General features: G+C 32.3%; 1 protein-coding gene across 1 annotated transcript; it reads right to left on the bottom strand.

The window, feature by feature from the left end:
* Window positions 1-297: 297 nt before the first annotated feature.
* LOC140436300 (cathepsin L-like) lies at window positions 298-21677 on the bottom strand. The gene is made up of 4 exons (XM_072525011.1): window positions 21597-21677; window positions 9061-9414; window positions 3751-4096; window positions 298-612 (listed from the first exon to the last, which is right to left on the bottom strand). The coding sequence occupies exons 1-4, from the start codon at window positions 21675-21677 to the stop codon at window positions 398-400; spliced, it is 996 nt and encodes a 331-aa protein (XP_072381112.1). The 3' UTR covers window positions 298-397.
* Between the last annotated feature and the right edge of the window lie 296 nt (window positions 21678-21973).

Consider the following 21973-nt stretch of genomic DNA (forward strand, 5'->3'; position numbering starts at 1 on the left):
TCATCTATTTCATATTTCCGTAACTATATAATTTCCTATTATATAGATTATAAACTCATATTTCTTAAAGTATACTTTTCGAATACTCCTTTAGTTGTGATAATCGCTTAAAAGATGGCAGGGCAATTGAAAAATTGTAGAATTTGTCAGTGTGCTTGAAATTTTATTTAAATGCTAATATAAAAAATGGTAAAATATTAAATTCTGTTTTAAATTTAACTTTATTGTATTTCTGCACTATTAATTAAAGTTGTTGAAAGAAAACATTCATTTTATATAACTTATAATGTCCAGTGTCCCATAGATGGCGCAACGTATACGGTAAATCAATTTCTAGAGTTTCCAAAAAGCTGTTGAATATATTGCTATTTTAATATTTTATTTTATTTTTTAAATACTAACAAATGGGATAAGATGCTAAAGTGGCAATCCCACATTGGTTTTTCTTATTTCTGGACATACGTATGTATCCGTCCATTCCCCAATCAGCACCCCACGAATTTTTTACGCACCAATAAGGTATTCCAGCAGGATCAACTCCGTAACCAACAATAAGCATTCCGTGATTTAAACAACCCATTCCGCTGCAGCAGTATGCATCGTTCATCACACCTGAAAATTAAAAACAAAAACTAAATTTAGTATTGTCATATACATGTCAAACATCAAAATATGGCAACTAAAAAAAAAACGGGATTTTGGTTCTTTTTAGAAGAATTGTTTTCTGTTTAATAGTAATAGTTTTTATTTTTAAATATAATTAAAAATATATACAGGTTGCCTTACATTTGACCTGATAGTATATTACGATTAAACACTTATTTGTCTACAGTTGTAAATATACAGGGTCATTAAAAAATGTAACACAAATAGTGCACATTATTATCTATAGGATTCGTATACGTTTCGTATATCTTAATATTATGGGTTCCGGGATATTTTGAAATTTCGTAAATTGCAAGACCTACAGCTACTACAAGCAAATAATTGTAGTTATAAATATTGGTCTACTTATAGTTAACTAAAATTTATAGGTGGCATTTATTCCAATAATTATCAAACAATAATGTAGTGGCTATGTTAAATTGAACGCATTTTAAATCCAGAAACTAATTGTCGAAACCAAATTCAGATTTCTGCTTTAATCTGTACCTTCTAAGAATTGCAAGGCAAAACAGACGTTGATAAAGATGTAATTAGAGACACGGGGAATCTAAAATTGCATTCCACAACATATCTCCGACGCACTGTAGGTACGTGAAATCAAATATTAAGTGTCTTTCCTTTTATTTCGGTATACTCCTTATGAGTACTAGAAACCAATTCGCTAAGGATTTTTGCTTAGTTGAGGAGACATGTTGTGGAATGCAATTTTAGATTCCCCATGTCTCTAATTACATCTTTATAAACGCTTGTTTTGCCTTGCAATTCTTAGAAGGTACAGATTAAAGCAGAAATCTGAATTTGGTTTCGACAATTAGTTTCCGGATTTTTTATCAGATGTGGCTATTGCATCCATATCGAAGCCATTTTAGTGTTGCTTCTACTACGACAGGAAATATTGTTTTCACGGTCAGAGCGTTTGTAAAAAGCCGCTCCGAAGATTCCTTTTAGGATGAAATACGTATAACCGGATATCAAATCTTAACTGTCTTTCCTTTTCCTTGAACGCATTTTATTTTTTGTATTAAGTTTTGAAAATTATAAAGGACTGCTACACATAAAAATGTTTTTGAAATTATTTTCACTTATTTAGAATAGGTATACTATTTTTTCAAATGTGTTCAATTTGAGTACATTATAATTTATTGATTGACTGTGGTTAGCTCATTTATCGAGAAAACAATATTAATGACGGTCAAAATATATCTAGCTGTTTAAGTTTCTTTTATATATAAGTATTTGCAAATGTACCAAACTACTAATAGTCGGGGATCTTTTGTTGAAAAATTTCAATTTCATACCCTCCAACTGAAACTTGTTTTAATTGATAGATTATGATTAGCTAATATGCTATTTTTTAAAGTTTACTAAAAAACTTTCATGCCAACCAACCTTATTTCTAACAATTTTTAAACAAATTATAAAAAATTGCCTTTTTCGCTTTGACAACACTTTTTTTTATAATTTGGGATATTTTAAGACAAAAGCTAAAAACTTTTCGACAAAAATGGTATAAACTGAAATTGTTGCAAATTCGATTGCCTACAATTTTTTTTTGGAAATTTTTCGTGTCCGAGTTAAAGGAGAAAATAGTGAAAAGAGGGAAAGCATAATTATTGCCGATGACGTTACCGTCTAGGGTTCATTAATCGCTTGTGCCTCGTTAGGCTTGTCATAGACGTAAGACCTGAAATGGTGATTGTAGCTAAAAAATCAAAGAAATCCAAATTGTAAAAAAATATAATTCTCTCCATTTTTGTTTATGTATATTTATGACGTGAAGTTGAAATAAATGAAATAATTCAACAATTATACTTAGGCACTCTTTTCTCCCTCCAACTCAGAAAATATTGAACGCACGAAAAATTATGTAAGAAAGAAATTGTGAAAAGTCGAAATTGCAACAATTTAAGTCCGTATAATTTTGCCGAAAAGTTGAAAATGACGTAGATATTGAGCAAAAGCCGTTCTCCTTCAAGATAACGGCTAACGCAACGGTGGGATTCAGTCGCGATATTAAATTTACACTAATATTAATCCCTCCTACAGGTTCTTCTTCTTTTTGTAGTGCCTATCTGTTTCGGATGCTGGCGACAATTATGCTAATCTGTATTTTTCAAACTGTAGCTCTGAAAAGATTTGTGGCTGTTGTGTTGAACCACGTATATACGTAGATTTTTCAGCTAGGAAATCCTTCGCCTTCCTGGTCCTTGTTTTCCTTCCACTTTTTCTTGTAGAATTATATCTTTCGCTGTACCTCATGATGTGCCCAAGGTATTCGATTTTGGCTGTTTTTATTGTAGTTAACCACTCTTTTTTTGTATTCTTAATTAAAACGACCTGGTTAGTAATGTGGTCGGTATAGAATATTTTTAGGACTAGACGATAAAGCCACATTTCGAAATCCTTAATTTTCTTGCAGGCTAACGTCCGTAAGAGTCCACATCTTAACTCCGAAATATATAACATCGTAGTAACCTGATTTTTATGGGTACTGATAAATCATGCCATTAAAATAGCTTAGTCATTTTTTGAAATGCAGATCTTGCTTTCTCTATCCTACATTTTATTTCTAGGGAATGGTACCAATTTTCATTGACTTTCGTACCAAGTTTTTTTTTACTTTTTCTACTGGTTGACGATTCACACTAATTCTTTCAATTTGCTGTTCCTTCTTAGAGATATACTTCTTTTTAACCTACAGGTTAGAATAATAAAATTTAAAGTAGCTCCCCAAGGCATGCGGAGCTACTTTAAAAAAAGGTTAGACCTTTTTTTCATCTAACCCGACTGCACTAACAGCAATTGTGGAGACAATAAGTAAAATGAAGAAACTAATTTGTTGATTATGTTTATTTTGGCTACTGACGTCATAGAAAGTTGTGTATTTAAATGAAACTATTTTTCTGAAAAATTAAAATCAATATCCGAATCCGTAATAGGTTAATTAACTTGTGTATACCTTATTGAAAAATATTTTCCAAGATCTTAAGTATGTAGTAGTAAATACCACTTTAAGCATCAATGTTTTATTAAGTTGGAAATACAATTCAATATTACTAGTTATTCAAAACAATTTCGACTCACCTTTTTTATAAAACTGCATTGAGCGTGACGCATGAACGCCGACGCATACAGGTTTTTGTGCTACAGCGTTTTGTAAACTAGCTTCATTTCCCTGCGGTAGATTAACATAACCAACTATGGGAATAGTTGTTTTAGTGTTATTAAACCTACACACTTTCTTCCTAGATTCATATGGATAGTCGATATCGGTTTGTACTCCACCTCTTTCTAGAATCCAATCGAAAGCGCTTGTCATTAGTCCTCCATCGCAACCACTAGAACGACCATCACAATCCATCAAGTTTTGTTCACTTAATTTAATTAATTGTTTGTTTTTAAGAAAGTAGGCTCCTTCTATACCACCTGTCTAAAAAGTACAAAATATGTAATGATAACTGTTTCGTCTCCTTATAGTTTAGTTCATTTTGTTTTTTGATTTTAAATTCATATCGGTAATTCTTTAAGTTTCTGTAAATTAATTTCCAGAAATCTCTTAAGAGGTTAAAATACATTCATTCTTACATAATTCTGGAAAACATTTGTCTATTATAATCCCTATTTTTAAGAAGTAGGTATTTTAACATTTACAGTTAGTCGAATCCAGCGGTTATTGTTAGCTACGTATTTATGTGTTTCTGAGAAGGACAATATGAACAATTTTGTGTAATTTACATTTTTTCTCAAGGTAAAATTTTACAGTTTTTAGAAACAACCTCCCCTCCTCTAGGGACTTCGGTAATGCACTTTTGTAGCTTTAATTTATTTTTGTAGGTAGTAGCCAGCGAAACTAGCTCTGTAAACACGTATATGAAGCAATAAATAATTCTATGAAAATTATCGTCGTATATTATTTTAATTTGATAGATTAATATTTTATAGAAAATACATATATCTCATGGTAATCTTGGGTCAAAACAATAACAAAATCATACATTTTTTAAGAAAAAGTTGAACATACATAGTAGTGAAGGTAATGAATACCATATGAATGTTTGTTTCTTTAGGTATATATTCTGACTTAGTTGCAATAAAAAAAAGTGGCTTAAACAAGTTTTTAGTTTGCTATTTTAACCACAATGTTTATTATTGTCTCTGCTTATTCTACTGATTTTATAGCAAACTGATCGTTTAGGTACTGTTCGGAACGAACAGTCTAAAAGAAGGGAGGGGTGTTGTGAGTCGCAAATGTCTGATTACGGCACTCTGCCATTGACTAATTCAAAAAGTCGAATTCACCTCTTTATCGGTAACCTTCTAGAATTTCGTATTATCACGTGAATTCGGTCTCCTTACCTTCGCTAGCTATTTCGAGAACATTGGTTCTCATTAGATAAGCCACCGAGGCGGCGTTTAAAGATTAGTATTAATAAATTATTTTGTAAGCGATATCAGTGTGAATTGTAAGCAATAATTATTAATGTAATTTAAATTTGTGATATTTATAATTGAGTTTATGGAGTTAAAATTAAGTTAGTTAAATCACGTTTTGCTTCACGTTTAATCTTTGAACCCACAGAAAAACGACAGAATATGTATCTTTTTGATATAGTTAATTTGGCTTCCTTTTGTCAATCTTATAATTCTGAAAATCAGTGTCAGATCCATCTTCTGTATATTAGTTATTGATTTACAGTCTCACTGTCTACTATCTATTCAGTTCACATAGTTCTTACATTCATGTATATTTTTTTTCTGTTATTTTCTCAAAACATAGTCAATTTTAGCCTAATTTTGCAAACTTTTGAATAAGATACGATAGAATAAGTAGATACTTGCAATATCTAGTACTACTGCTAGTTGAGACGTATCATTTTTAACGTCGTTTCTAGTTTAAAAAAATTGTTTTTATGTATGGTATCTTGTTTATTTTTAGATTTACTAACATATACATTAAAGTCGCTCCTCATTCTTACTCTTCCTTGTGTTACACACACTTCCACACAATCCAGTCACACAATAGAGCACTTCCCTTTATCATAAATAAAAATAACTAACCAGTTTTATCATAGTCGCAATGTCAATATCCTTATTGTTTATTAAAATTAAATTTAAAAATGATTATACTACATTCAAAATAATTTAAAACATTAAATCAATATTTTTTACAATTTGCGTAAATCAAATATTGACAAGTATAATCCACATAATTAAACAAATATTTCAATTTTTGTTTCATAAATATTTTTTGAATTTATTATATATGCATTAGAGAACATAAATTTATGAATTTCCTATATTTAATTATTTCAGAGTAATGACAATATTTTATTTATATTATTTGTATAATGATAAAAAAGGAAGCACAATTGTAATACCGATTTGTAGAGAATAATGAACTTATTATCCCTAAACGTAGTCATCCTATTAATACATACATATATACATATGTATATTTACATATAAATATATAAATATATAAATATATAAGGTGTTTAATTAAGAATGGTCCAAATAAAAACTGCGGAAATCTTAGCATAAAATACGAAGATTCAAACTAAAACACTTAAATAAAATATTCCTCCGAACCCAGATACATTATTACAAGTATTGTAAAATGATTTTAGCCCATTGTTTGAACACCTTCCAATTTTTTTTGTTCAAACTTGATAAACAGTTTGCGCATGTTAGAATACTTTAACTAGCATTAAAAGATAATTTTCCGCTATTACCAGAGGCGTGCTGTAGGGATAGATACTTCATTTCCCCCTCACAATCTACGCAACTGTCGTAATAATAATGTCAGCATGTTCTTTTTTGATTTTACGTTACTTTTTACGTAAATATCAACCTTTTGTCTTAATACGATAGAGTAAGTAGTTTTCAAGTTACATAATCTTATTTTATTGCTAACATCCATTTCACACGAGTCATAACTATGTCACTAATATAATTATACAATTTAGTAGATTTAGTTAATTCCATTTCAAATGATTTTTCCATATTAATGTCATGAAAAATCAAAACTATGATTTTTAAGTTACTAAAACAATTTTTCTTGGTAAATTTTCGGATCGAGCTTGTTAATAAAATGATATTTACATAAGACAAAACTATTGAACAAAATATTTATTTAGACTACTGTAACAATAAATCAGTTTAATACATTTTCTCCATTCTCCATATATTAAAGTAGTCTCCATTCACTTCAATATATTTTTGATTTCTATCAGAAAGATTTCCTTCAGAAATATGTACGGTTGATTTTAAATAAAATTTGCGGCATTCTCTATTTGTTACAATAATCCTTGTCGGGAATTAATTTCTTAAGCAAACACAAGTATCTTCATAGGTCCCCAAAAATAAAAACACAAGGGATTAAAATCGGGACTCCAAGCAGGCCATGGAAACTCACTTCCCCGACCTATCCATCTATGAGGAAACTGATTGTTCAAATAATTTAGCACCAACAAGGAAAAATGTGGTGAAGCGTTTTCTTCCATAAACCACGTATCTCTCTTCCTTCCTCTTAATTTAATACTAATCATAATGTAGGTTGACCTGATAGATATGCAAACAGAGCCATCGGGCTCTGTTCATATATCTTTTACATATAACATATTTCGCTTTATGGGTATTTGTTTTGCCCATAACGCAAAAAATCGTCGTGTGTGTCCGACGGTCTTCGTAGTTTACGATAAGAATTAACAAGAGCTATCAGCAACTTGGTTAAATTATTAAAATACCATAGACATATAATACAAGATAGACTGACCGCTTCAATACAGTGGCGTTCCCCCAATGCGACAGAGAAAACTGACGCAAAGCAGTCCCTGCATCTCTGTCTAATGAGCTGGATTTATCGACCACGTCATCTTCTCATTGATCATTTAGGTCACGTTTTCTCTGTCGCACTGTGAGAACGGGCTAGTATTGCAATGATTAGTCTATCTTGTATTATATGTCTATGAAACAAACTCATGTGAAATAAGCAAAAAAATAAAATTATTTATTTTAAACATTACCTTTAAACGCAAATAACTTCCAAACTACTTATTCTATCGTATTGAGATAAAAAGATGATATTTACGTAAGTAGTAACCAAGAATAAAAAAAAATGCTGAAATGATTATTACGATAGTAGCGTAAATTGAAAGGGAGAAAAGGGAAGTATCTAGCTTACTTTACTTAAAATTTTGATTATGAAATATGAAATAAAAGACTTTTAAAGAGTATCATACGAGTATTGAGTACTGTAAGAAGATGACAGTACAGCGGATCATCTTCTTACAGTCAGAACGCTAATAGAGAAAGCCAATGAATATCACTTGAACTTATACATTGGCTCCGTTGATTATCAAAAGGCATTCGACTCCATAGAACTTTGAGCAATAGAGAGAGCTATGAACAACTGCAGGATAGACTCCCGATATAGAATGCTCATACATAATATTTACAAGAAAGCTACAGTGAATATACAAATAGATGCGAAAACCAAAGCTATACCAATCAACAGAGGAGTTCGCCAGGGAGATGTTATCTCACCAAAGCTATTCACACTTGGACTGAAAGACGTGTTCAAAGACATTTACTGAGTAGATAAAGGAATAAATGTTAATGGAGGAAAATTGAGTCATTTAAAATACGCTGATGACATTGTAATATTCGCTACAAGTTTCGAAGAACTACATACCATAATGACGCAACTATTTCAAGCTTCGGAAAAAGTAGGTCTTAAGATGAACTTGTAAAAAACAAAAATAATGACAAATACACCGAACATTAGAGAAATAACGTTGAATGACATAAATTTAGAAACAGTAAGCGAATACATCTATCTTAGACAGATAATGAAAGTTAACAAAGAAACTCAAACTGCCGAAATTACCAGAAGAATAAGGTTAGCATGGGCAGGATTTGAAAAACTGAGTTGGATCTTGAAAAGCACTAAAATAGAATATTTGAAAACCAAAATTTACGATCAGTGTATCCTCCCTATACTCAAGTATGGTTCACAGACGTGGACACTCACCAAGTCTAATATGGATAAAATAGTAAAAGCACAAAGAGCAATGGAAAGATCAATGCTCGGGGTGAAACTTATAGACAAAAAAACAAACAAATGGATTAGAAGCAAAACCAAAGTAAAGGACGCAGGAGAACATGCTGCCAAATTTAAATGGAGCTTCGTAGGACACAATGCACGACTAAAGGATAAAAGATGGAACCACGAAATACAACAATGGACTGGACACAACTGGAAGCACGTGGCGCAAAATAGAAAACACTGGATTGATTTGGGGGAGGCCTATATCCAAAGTTGGATTACTTAAGGCTAAAGAAGAAGAAGATACGAGTATTACATGGCCATAAAATTATAAAAAAAGCACTTACAGCACTAAATGCCCAACAGGAACCGCAATCATCTTGGTCTTTTACTTCTGTAACTGCTCCTGCATCTCTCCAATCCACTTCAGAAGGTGGATTTGCTTTGAGGATTAGATCTGTATGTAGCGAATCTGTATGTAGCCGGCTTTTTGAAAAAAATTCATTGTGGTTGCTTTTGGAGCGACTAACCCATTGAGAAAATTCTTCTGCTGTCATATCGGTAAACTTAGTAACGCCCATCTCAAATGTGGAGAGACCACGTTCGGCGTTGTGTTCTTCTATGTAGCGTAAGTTTTTTTGAAATATTTTATATCTTTCGTTGTCGACCGATCTAAATTTGTAGTTTTTGTTGTACTTTTTCTAAAACAAAATTAATATTCTAATCAAATTATGAAAATGTGGAATCTATAGCTATTCATAGAAAGTGTATTACCGATACATGACCGGATTTATAATAATCTTTCATTTGAATAAACTCTAAACAGTAGTTGAACAATAACATGTACCTTAAAAACATCTTTAGAGAAAATCTGGATGAATCATAAGATTGTATTACAGCAATTACTATTTTCGTTGGAAATAAGCCACAATATAAGTTTAAAATAATTTCGGAAATCGAAACGTCAAAATAAACTTATTTTAAACTGATATTGTGGCTTATTCCCGATGAAAATAGTAATTGCATGAAGATGCTATAAGAAATTAGCTTTAGAATGGTATTACACTAAATGGCTAACGTGTAAACAATATTAGATATGCAAACGATACAACTCTTTAAACGTTTTTAGGAAGATTCTCTGTATCCTATCTTAAAGTATCAATATACACTTAAGACTTTTTAGATTTTACGTCACTAGTGTCCTTCTCTTCGAAGTAAAAAGCTGGAGTCTCACAGAAGATGGAGTATCACATAAAACGTTAAGAAGTATTCTAAATCCGGTGTTATCGAAGTATATTGAGGGTACCATACAAGGTATACACCATACAATTAATAACTATTCTCGAGAAGCTAAAAAATACAAAGAAATTATTATCACCCTAAAGAACAGAAAATGAGTTTTAGTCGGCCAGATTATGCGTATTAATTCTACAGTTAATTCTACAAGGCAACGCTTAGGGCAACAGAGGCTCTGGGCGCAGACGTATATCGTGGGTGGCCAGTCTTAGGAAATAGACTGGTCTAACGTCAACTGATCCATTTCGAGGTGCAGTGAATAGAATAAGCTGGGGTAATGTGGTGGCCAATATAGAAGATAGACATCATTAAAAGAAGAAGAAGTAAATCAAATACTGGTTAAAATAAACTTTCATACTTCTTCTATAGGCCCACATTTTGAAGGCTTCGATTTTACTCCTATCGATTTTTTTGAGAGTCTTTTCCATATTTTATTCAATTTAGCTGTTGCGGTTCAGTCTATTGCTAGTCTATGCCTAATTCGCCTAATACTGAGAAGTGATCGCCATTGTTGGTTCTCAGGACTCAGGAAGTATGCCTATTGTAAGAAAAATAATATTAAGAAAATGAGAAGAGATATTAGTCAGTTCCTTATAATTATTAATTGATATATTTCAACTGCCAAGAAATATACTTTACAGTGCATGTAAAATTCAGAAGACTAATGGACTAATAGTTTTTATGGCTAGTAATTATGGCTTCATGATATCAATATAAATCGTTTTGTATAATTGCAAAACACCATTAGAAGCAGTTTTCCTAGTGCAGGCTTATTTAGCATTTTTAATGGTTGCAAAGAATCTTCGCAATTCATCCATCACCAATCAATAGGCCAAATATTTTTGTTTGCAATTCAAATTTGAACTTGTACGTAAACTCTTTTAAAATTTTCATTGAGAGCATCAACTGATGGAATAAGTGATGAGAGTTTTACAGCAGAATTTTTTGTAATAGCTTTAATAAAACACTCTTTGCGCATCTGCTCAAGGAAAACTAATAAATCTTGCATACTGGTTACATTTGTTAACTGTATATCTAACAATAAGTTGGTAGTTTTGCAAGACCAAACAATAATATCGTACAGTATCTTCCAGCTTCTAAAATTTCTTTTAACTTTTCATTAACTGTCATTTCGATACATATATTCAATATCCATATCTATACCATGGACTTTAAGATTGTATTAAGTGACATGAATGCAAGAATAGGACGAGAGTGAGTTTTCATTCCCACGATAGGAAACCATAGCCTACACATCAACAGCGATAATGAATTACGACTGATAAACTTAGCAGCAGCACTAAATATGACAGTCGCTGGCACCTATTTTGAACACAAGAACATGCACAAGATAACCTGGACCTCTCCTGATGGAAGAACAACGAGTCAGATCGATCACATCTTAATAGATTCAAGGTATGGACCAGACGTTATAGATAGAATTGCAAAAGTTATAGAGGCGCAAACATAGACAAGTGCAAGTGCAAAGATTGAATAGTGATCTTAACATTGAGAACTAGAATTTCAAACATCAGTAAAGAAAATAAAATGGATAGAAAAAATGGAATGTGCAAAAGCTGAGAGATGCGACAATTGCAGACCGATACTAAGAAAACATCACCAACATGCTAAGGAATCAAAATTTAAATGAACCAAGCTAGACAAATATAGATTCCTATTGGGCCAGAATTAAGGAAGACATTAAAGCCGCAAGCGAAAGAGGAAATAGGAACAGAAATTGGTGCCGTAAAAATTATTGGTTTGACTATGAATGCAAGAATACAACAAAAGAAAACAATGAAGCCTACAGAAAGATGCTTACCCGACGAACTAGAACAACTGTAGAGAATTACCAGACAAAAGGAAGAGAAGAAAAGAGGACACACAAAAGAAAAACATGAATATAAGGAACTTAAATATATGGAAAACCTCAACAGCGAGCAAGAATTCAGAGCATTCTATAAGAAAGTTTACATCAACAGAAAAGAATTTAAGGCAACCACAAAACAATGCAGAAGTCAGAATAGAAACCTATTAAGAACAAGCATAGATGGGTGGAATACTTTAACAAGGTGCTTATAGAGGAAGAAGAAGAAAACCTGGAAGACGACAGAGATGAGGTAAGGGGAATAGACGAGAGGGAAGGGGCACCTTCAACGATTTTTACCATCCAGTTAAAAATGTAGTTAAAAAACTAGCCAGAAACAAATCACCCGGAAAATATAATCTCCCAGCTGAACTATATAAAGAAGATGGCCATGATACCATAATGGCATTACAGCAGCTTATAAAAGAAATATGGACACACAAATCCCTCTCCAATGATTGAAATATTGGAATACTTTGCACCATACACAATAAAGAAGATATCTTTGGATCCTCTAAACACAGAGGAATTACGCTTCTAAATGCAGCATATAATGCATCGAAGCAGTTAACGATTTTGTATACCTATACACACCTAATTAAAAAATACTACCGCGGAATTTACACGGAGAACAGATGCTATGTTGGGCTTATTCTCTTACTTAAATCCACAATTATATCGAGAAATACAAAAATAAAACTCTACAAAAAAATAATACGCCCAAACCTAACTATGGCTCAGAGACCTGAACTCTAACAAAAAGTAAGGAAAACATGTTAGGATGTTTCGACAGAAAAGTACTAAGGCTAATCTATGGAGTAGTGAATGACAATGGAGTGTGGAGAAGATGATACAACTTCGAACTTTATAGAATATACCAGGAACTAGATATCGTAAAACATATTAAGATAGGAAGTCTGAGATGGATAGGGCATGTAATTCGGATGTAACAAAATGCGTGCTTGGCGGAGGAAGGCGATGGATAGGGATGACTGGAGAGAAATTCTTGAGGAGGCTAGGACCCACGCAGGGTTTTAAAGCCAGAATAATGATGATTCAACAATTTCAAGAGTCAATAACTTGGAAAATATTAACTTACCGAGAAAAGTCTGTATAACGTTTTCTGCTGAAAATTCTCACACACGGGAAGGGGTGCACTCACTCCTGGGGTAAGAGCACATATCGTCACTATATAACTTTTTATCTTTGACATTTTTTTTATGCGTATTTTAAAATTCATGTCAATCATGCGGTTTTTTAAAAATCTTGTAAAAAGCGTTAAATAATGGAGTAATACATTAGAGAAATAACAGAACTTCTGAATTATTATAGAAGAATTAAATGGTTGAGGACAACTGTTTGCAACTTATATTTAATAAGTAATATCCAAACCTAATTTACCTTATATTGGGTCCATTGTTCTTTATCGGTTAAAGCTTCAATCGTAACAAAAATTATAGATAAAATTATCACAAAATATTTCATTTTAATACTTTTACACATTTTGGACGGAAGTATATACTTCACTAGTTTACTAAAAACTGGTTTGTTTTTCCGATGCACCTTTTATTATTTATGGATGTATGATTTATCTAAATAAATAATCAAAACATGTTTTTCATGTTTTGCGTAAAATAAATAAAAACAATTCTTAATTTTGGAAACAAATTGTACTATTAAAAAGTTAACTAAGATATAAATAAATCACAAATTTTTCATAATATTTATATTTTAATAGGTACCTAATGTCTATAAACAATTTCTACTACAATTTAAAAATAATTTGATATAACATGAAAATAACAAAAATACGAGTAACTTGGTTAAAAAACAAATACAAAAATGCGATAAAATCTTCTGGTTTCTTTTGAAATAACAGTAGATATGCAAAAACAGAAAGCTACGTATTTCGATTGATGTTCGAGGAGAACTGTTTTCCTGTGGAGTTCTTCTTGAACATCTATAAGAAGCAGACTAATCTGACTTGACAATGGCAAGTGTGACCTTGCCGAAACGTCGTCAAAACAATTTTTCTAAAAACTAACTATTCAATGCGGAGTGAAACCCGGAAAACTACAGAAATCATATTTATAGCTCCCGCGGAAACGTCAAATCCAATGTCAATAATTCTTCACGATTTTGTGACTTCTTCGGGAGAAAACTGCAAATTTTCTAGTGACTATATACCTATTATGTTAACAAAGTGAATATTTTATTACTAAATCTAGTAATAACATTCACTTTACTAACATTTAGTAATTCTAATAAATTTGCAGTTTTCTCCTAAACACGTCAAAAAATCGTGACGAAATATTGAGACTTTTTGTCGGGGTGGGGGGAGGGGGGGTCACGGGTATTGTGGGTGATTTTGATACAGGATTTAGATTTTTGCACCTTTATGATTGATATGATTTGTGCCTCATGTAAGGGAACCATTTTCTCAATAATTATTTTAAGCGATATATTAAACCAATGAGAAGTTATTGAAACCCTATTACCCTACGGGTGCAAAGAAAGGTACAACATTAAGGGACCTTAAACTTAAACCAAGAAAAAATAATTTAAGCCCACATACTCTATAGTGTCCAAGACTATTAAACCAAAGGAAAGGTATTAAAATATAAATACTAAGAAATCAAGGACTGTCAATTATTTAAACTAGGTATTTTAAATGCAATTGATTTAAACCCAACTATCCTGTGGCTACAAAATCAAGAACCAATCAAGGATAAATAAGTATAAATCAAAGTTAAGTAATTTAAATGTAATAACTCAATGTATGTGATACATTAATGATATCCGATATCAATTTGTAAAAACGTTCATTTATTCCTTATTGCTATACGGAGATACGAAGTGGAACCATTTACTCTCGGAATTACAAGTATGAGGCGTATAAAAGCCTTTGAAATGTGTGTTTTTTCGAAGGAGGCTGAAGATTTTGTGAAAAAAGCACGTGACCAACAACGAGGTAGTAAGAGAGAACTCCTAAATATTGTAAACAGCAGAAAAGCATCTAGGGCATATTTACAGAGGAGAAAAATACGACTTATAATGAAAGGGAAAGTAGAAGGGAAAAAAATCCACGAAGAAGAAAATGTTCCTGGCTGAAGAATATAGGAGACTGCACAGGCCAATAATGGACACACATTCGATACTAAGAACAGCTCAAGATGGAGAGCAATTTGCTCTAGTTATAGCTAATGAAGAAGGAACCTTAAGAAGAAGTGTAAACAGCATTTTATTTAAATTAATTTATTGAACAAAAAACATAATGTAATTTAAAAATAGTTATTTCTATAATTAGCCATATTTGGCTACAAGTGAGTGAAATTTTTTTTACTCGGTATTGATATTTTTCTCACGAATTGTCAGCAACAGCCGGCAACGAGTGGTAAATAAAAGTTCAGTGATTAAAAATACTATAAGAATAAGATAAGTAAATATTATATAATTTTATAAAATGTATTCTTTTCGCCTATCCGATTTAGCAAATCGCTCTATGATTGCATCTATAGAAATTTCATAATGCACATTGATGAATGCTAAACCAGTTAACCTTTCCTCCGAAGTTCTATTTCTAAGATAAGACTTTAGACGCTTAAGCGTAGAAAAACTACGCTCTACTTTATCTTCTAGTGTGTTATCAGTTTTAGGTAAAACAACTCGAAGATTAAATAGATTCATAACTTTCGGTGAAAGTCGTTCTTCTAAATCAGTTGAGATATTGTCTAAAAGAGATAAATAAATAGATCTTCGGAAATATTCTTCGCAAGATTTAGCAGGTTGGTTTTGACGACAGGTTCGTTTGTTCAGCTATTTCCTTTACTTCATAGTAAAGTTTGCCAAAAACAGATTCAGCATTTGAACTTTTATTTTGAAGAATATATTTAGTGTCCTCTATGGCTTCAGTAGCCTTCTTCAAATCTAATTTTGGTGACTAAAGAAGACGACTAAGTGATACAGTTGTACATAAAACATTACTAAGACAAACTACTGAAATGAGAAATTCTGGGCTCTTAATAGTTTGCATTAATGAAAATGCATCATTTGACATTTTACTGTCCTTCCACGTAGAAATTGGAATTGGAACTGAAGATGACCTTCATGCCTTTCAACCCAATGAGTTTCACAAATATCTTGTACACCAGCCCCCAGTTCCTTTATTCGTATTCACTAACGTAGCAGACAGAGCTAATGCAACAACAATATTCACTGAATTCACAGCACAAAAATGTGCTGATTTCGTGCGAAAAGTCATGTCATGTACATTGAATGAGCAATAATGTGTGGGCGGTAATTCTATCTCATCGATAATCTGACGATTCTCTGGCACTTAAATGGTGAATTGACAAAATTTGAAAATATATCATAATTCTATATTTACCCCTAGAATAAATGAGTTTGAATCATTTCAACTCTTGACTTCCTGCTTATAGGGTTGATGGATTTTAAATTATTTTTGTTTAGGATTATTTGATTGATATTTAATTTTGTTTTGGGGGGGGGGCATGACCCCTGTGACCCCCACTTGTGTCCACAACTGTACTGATACGGTAGAAAATAATTTGGAAATTATGCACTTGCCATTTTCATGTCAGGTAGTAACGCTTCTTGCTGATGCTTGAAGTAGACTAACTCTCATCGTCATTTCTCTTATTCTCCCATGTTTTAACCAGAGAACTACGAACACAGTTTAACCTTGTTGTTTAGGCTTTTGCCTCTTCAAGGAGGGATGAAGGATGCTACCTTTTTTTTCTCATCTCATGGTCGATGCGGTTACTCACATACCTGATCGAGGCGCGCTTCTCTCGAACGGTCTTTGGCAAGGCTTCTTGTGATTGGTGCTGACCGTGTGTAGGTATTACAATTGTAGTAAATAATAAAGTAATAAAATAGTGTAATATCAAAGAAATCCGGCACGCCCCTTTGGTGTTTACATTTCACCGAAAACCAACCCAAATGTCTGATGAACACATTTGGCTTCATAGACGTCATTGTATTTAATTGTAGGAGCGTTTGCGTAAACATTTTTGTTATTTTCGAATTAAATTTCACAATAAATTTTGTGTCTATCTGAACATCTATTAACTGAAATAATTTTAGTTTATATGTCATACTAACCGTAGATCCTTTTTATTGGAATAATAATTAGACCAATTTACTTTCATACTTCTACTTGCACAGTAAAATATTCGTTGTCGCAATAATCCAAAACAGTTGTATATTCGTGAAATAACCTATAGGAGGAGTCCTACTCGTCGGTCTTGTGGCATGATGTATTTTTGACTTTTTCTTTAATACCAATGTTGTTGGAAGGCTTTGAGCATCATCTCTATAGTTTAGACTGTTAGGATTTTTTTTCTGTTTCTATGGATTCTCTGATTTCTCGTTTTGTTTTACTTTCAATGTTAGCTAGCATCGTAGTTTGGTTCAGGTTCAGAATATGCTGGAGTTTCCCAACGATCGGTATTACGTATTTTAAAAAAAGAAAAATACCATCCCTACAAAATTCCACTACATCAGGAATTAAACGACGATGATCCCGATCGGCGGCTTCAATTTTCTGAAATTATGCAGGATTTATGTATCCGCAATCCACATTTCATCAATCAAATCCTTTTTTCCGATGAAGTCACATTTTTTATACATGGTTTTTATATAAAAAGAAGAAAATATTTATAAACGTCGAATACAGGAACAGGTACATAATAAAAAAAATCGGTTGCCTGTAAAGTCGGTTTTACGGGCGAAAATTTTACGTGACAACGTCTTTTTCTCGGTAGAATATTTATTGATATGAATATTATTAAATTGCACAATAGGAACAAGGAATTGAACGAAAATAAGAATTGCACAAATTTTAACTATAGAAATATATTTTGTTTACTAAAACATTGTACATGTAAACTTAAACTTAACTAATTTCTATTTGAGTGATTTTGTTGAGGATAGGACGATGATTCAAGCACGCACCGATTCAACGCGCCTAATTCTCTAGTGTTGCGCGCGCAGCGGACCGATCATGTTTGAGTGGGAGAGAGACGCAAGGCATTCGCCGGTCCGGCGAGCCTCTCTCTCGTTCGGTGACTCACTGTAACAGACGTGAACGTGCGTTACACTTTTTCATTAATGACTCCGAGCCACAACCTAATTTAAGACGTTGTCACGTCAAAATGCAATATAAATAATATTAAAATTTAAAATTTGAAATTAAAAAAATCCAATGTTATTGATACTATAGCCACATTAAATATTGTATTTATATGCATAAACGTAAACCATAATTGATTCTAATGGAAATTGCATTTTACATTTTTTTTAAGTTTCGATTTACAATTTGGAATCCGTTTCAAAAAATTTGTAATGAAAATTATTTATGGTCTAACCTGCAAATGTTATTAATGATCTAACCTGTAAATATAAATAATAATATAATCAATAATTATTATTGTTGTTTAATCCTATCATTGTTTAAACTATATTAAATAATATTTAATTTAAACGTACTAAATACTTTATGCCTATCTGCGCCATCTATACTATATGCACCGTACGAATAAAAACGGCGAAGATGAACTCTGTCTGCTATACCTTCGGTTTTTTCCGATCGCTAATCTCCACCAAAAAACTGTTGAATATAATAATGTATTTATTTACTTTTGTCTCCAATTTTTTTATCATTTTCGTCAGTATTTTTAATCATAACTAATTAAGTGTTATTTAAAATCTCTTACAAGATTCTTTAAAAATTCTGAAATATGGATTTAATTTGGAGTATAATAATAAGCTATATAAATAAACCTGACCAGAAATAATCAGATAACTTGTTTCCTTATTTAATTAAAAAAGCTTTAATTTTCTCATAAAGAAAACTGAATGGCGATCCAGAATTTAAAACTATCATTGATGGCAAAGTTTCAGCATGGATTCGTCAGCTTGGCGTCAGCGCGTGCAAACTGTTCAATAATTCGTAAGATTAAGGAACATTTTAAAACGCAAAATTGCTAAGTTGGCGGTTTGGGAAAACGCTACCGACAACCAGAGATTACCTCTTCCACTGATTGTAAAATCATAACATCCGGTTCGTTTAAAAATTTGAATATCAATGCTTTATCTTTCAAATATTATGCTCAAACGAACGTTTGGATGGATCAAACTATTTTTTTGCAAATTTACGGTGTGGCCAGCGCAATGTTAAATCATACAGTGTCTAACCTACAGAACGAATGGAAATTTAACCTTAACGTCAAGATGAGAAAAAGAAGTAATAAGTAGTGTGGCTAGAATCAGATATATTGGATATGAAGATATAGATGATGATAACAAGTGTTTAATTAATGATGGAAAATGGCCTATTATAATAATCAGTCAATCACAGGCTAAAACAATGCTAACTGCAGTAAGTGATTTGCAATGCAAGAAAAATCCTGTCAAAAAAAAATGTCTCAGAATATTTTTCAGTCTAAATCATTCCTCCAACCAAAGAATATAGACGCATATGGTCCCATATACTCCCCTAATTTTTTCCAGTTCTGTCGGTCTTGAGCTTCCAGCAGCCAATTCCCAGCGACTTCTTTTGACGTCGTCTGTCCATCGTGTAGGTTATCTACCTCTGCTTCTTCTGTCAGCTGGTGGTCTCCACAGTGTAATTTTTTGGGTCCAAATTTTTTGGGGGCTCGTCATTTATTCTGGCCACATGGCCCGTCCAGATTCACTTCAGCCATGCTTTGCTCTCTATGACATCTGTGGCGCCTGTAAAAACATTATAATAAACATGAGATGACACATTGACTTAGATTTCCAGCAAAAACATTTTCTGCATTTTTTTACACTAAGCTCCTCAGGTAAAAACATCACAACATAACAGTAAGGATTATCTCGCCTTAAGTAATGAGACTGTCTGGTCCTGAAAGACTTAATGTGTTGTACAAGATATAGAACTTGATCTGGGGTTTTGGGCCTATTGCCATGCTTTCTACGACCATTAAGAGGTAGTATTAGAGAAGATGTAATAGAATCCTGAATTTTCCTGAGTCGACTTCTGGCAATACCATGGAAACTCAAAAAAAAAGTGTAACACACCTATTCTTCTTTACCTTGATTCCGAACTAATTGAGAATTAGGAGCAAAAACTGCCAATATGAAATGACATTGGTTGTGATTGACAAAATATATACTGACCTTGGTTTTTTATTCAAAAACAGCATATTTAGAAGTTGGTATAATTTTAGGACTATGGCGGTTTTAAATAATAAAACTGACATTGACTGTTTTTGAAATAAACCCTTTGCTGATCATCATCAATTCTTTGCTGAATTTCAAGAAGTCTGAGCCATGATAAATGTGTGCAGGCCAATTACTTTAGCTGATCTAGGAATAAGTTATCGTGAAATAGGCTTAAGGTTAAGAGTATCTCTTACTAAAATATCACGAGATGTTCGAGAAAAAAATGACCAAACATGACGGTTTGGATAAGGTAGAGGAAGAATCACAACACCTCTCCAGGATTTGTTTATTAGGATTCTAGCTATAAGACAACGTTTTGTTACAATAAAACATTTACAAATACAAGTAATAGATGTTCATAATATTTAAATTAGAAAGAACACTTGACAAAGGTTTCCCGCTGAACAAGACGTGCTTGTAAGTATACCATCCAGAGCACTAGCTTTAAAGGCAGATCAACTTACAAGTAGATTGCAGTTTGCCAGAGACCACCTTGACTGGAATGTTGATGATTGGGAGCACAGAGCAATATATGAGTTTATTCAATGAAGGGTCTGTAATGGTTTGAGGAAAAATATCTCTTACCTCTTACCTTATTGCTTTACAAAGAGGTTCCTTACAAGTGAAAGATATATTACAGACATTTTGTCGAACCGTGTAGTTGCCTTTGCTTCTTACATACGAAATAATTTTCTTGTAATGCATGATATTAAACGACCATATCTTGCCCGTGCGGTCTGTGATTATTTACACGAGGTTGGTATAAACATTGAACTGGCCATCCTGCAGCCCTGATCTAAATCTCATCGAATTTGTGGGATATTATTGAATGTCATCTCAGGAGCTGATAACCACCAACTGTCTCTCTTGACGATATAGAAGTTGTGGCGAGGAAAGTTTGGAATGCATCAAGACCAAATACAGCACTTGATTTTAATTATGTTTTATCTTCAAATATGACTGTTTTTAAATAAAAAATAAATATGTAAAATATACATTTAATATTTGTTGTTACAGGTAAGGAAACTGCTAAGGAATTGTTTATATCGCGTAAGTATACATATATTATGACATGCTTAACTGTATATATGATTTAAAGTTATTATAAGTAAAAATTTTCTGAATTTTTCAACCCCATATATATAAATGCAATATGTTCCGACAAGCTGCACATAAATATTAATTGCTTATTACCACAATAAATCAATAATGGTGATATCCTTCGGGCCCACTCCGAACACATACTGTTTACGATAATTTATTAACTTTTGAATTACTGATTAATGGCCTTCCTAACAACAAATTATTCATTAATATGTATTTTCGAAAATTTATTATTTAATTAATTAATGTACCATTTCAATTAGATTTAGATCATGTTTTTTTTTCTAATTATATTAATAAATAATATCGATAAATCCCAAAAGTGCAATGAGCAAAAATATATTACATGAGAGATAAGAAATTTCTTGCTTACCGTTACTAACTTACTTTAATGCTTTCAGGATAACACAAAGCATTATTTGGGCTTATCTTTTGTAATAATAGTGGTAAAGGTTGAAGCTCTATCATTGTATAGATAATCAAGATGACGCCATAAAGTGACGTCTAAAAACAAAATATTTACACCCCGAAAGCTGGGCCAAAAGAGAAGGTAATCCTGTACCACATACAATACAAATAGAGTGATATCTGCAATACATACCCGTTCCACTAGTGCGACAGATAAAACTGTCATACAACTGTCAATTGTCAATTGACAAAACAGGATTTATAACTCGACGTTTCGTCACCCATTTTGGGTTCCATATTTGGATATGGTTGCGTTGGGTCTACTCCCCTCACTCGTGACGTACAGTTCCCGTTAT

This window comes from Diabrotica undecimpunctata, chromosome 1, assembly GCF_040954645.1.
Source record: "Diabrotica undecimpunctata isolate CICGRU chromosome 1, icDiaUnde3, whole genome shotgun sequence".
Lineage (NCBI taxonomy): Eukaryota > Metazoa > Arthropoda > Insecta > Coleoptera > Chrysomelidae > Diabrotica > Diabrotica undecimpunctata.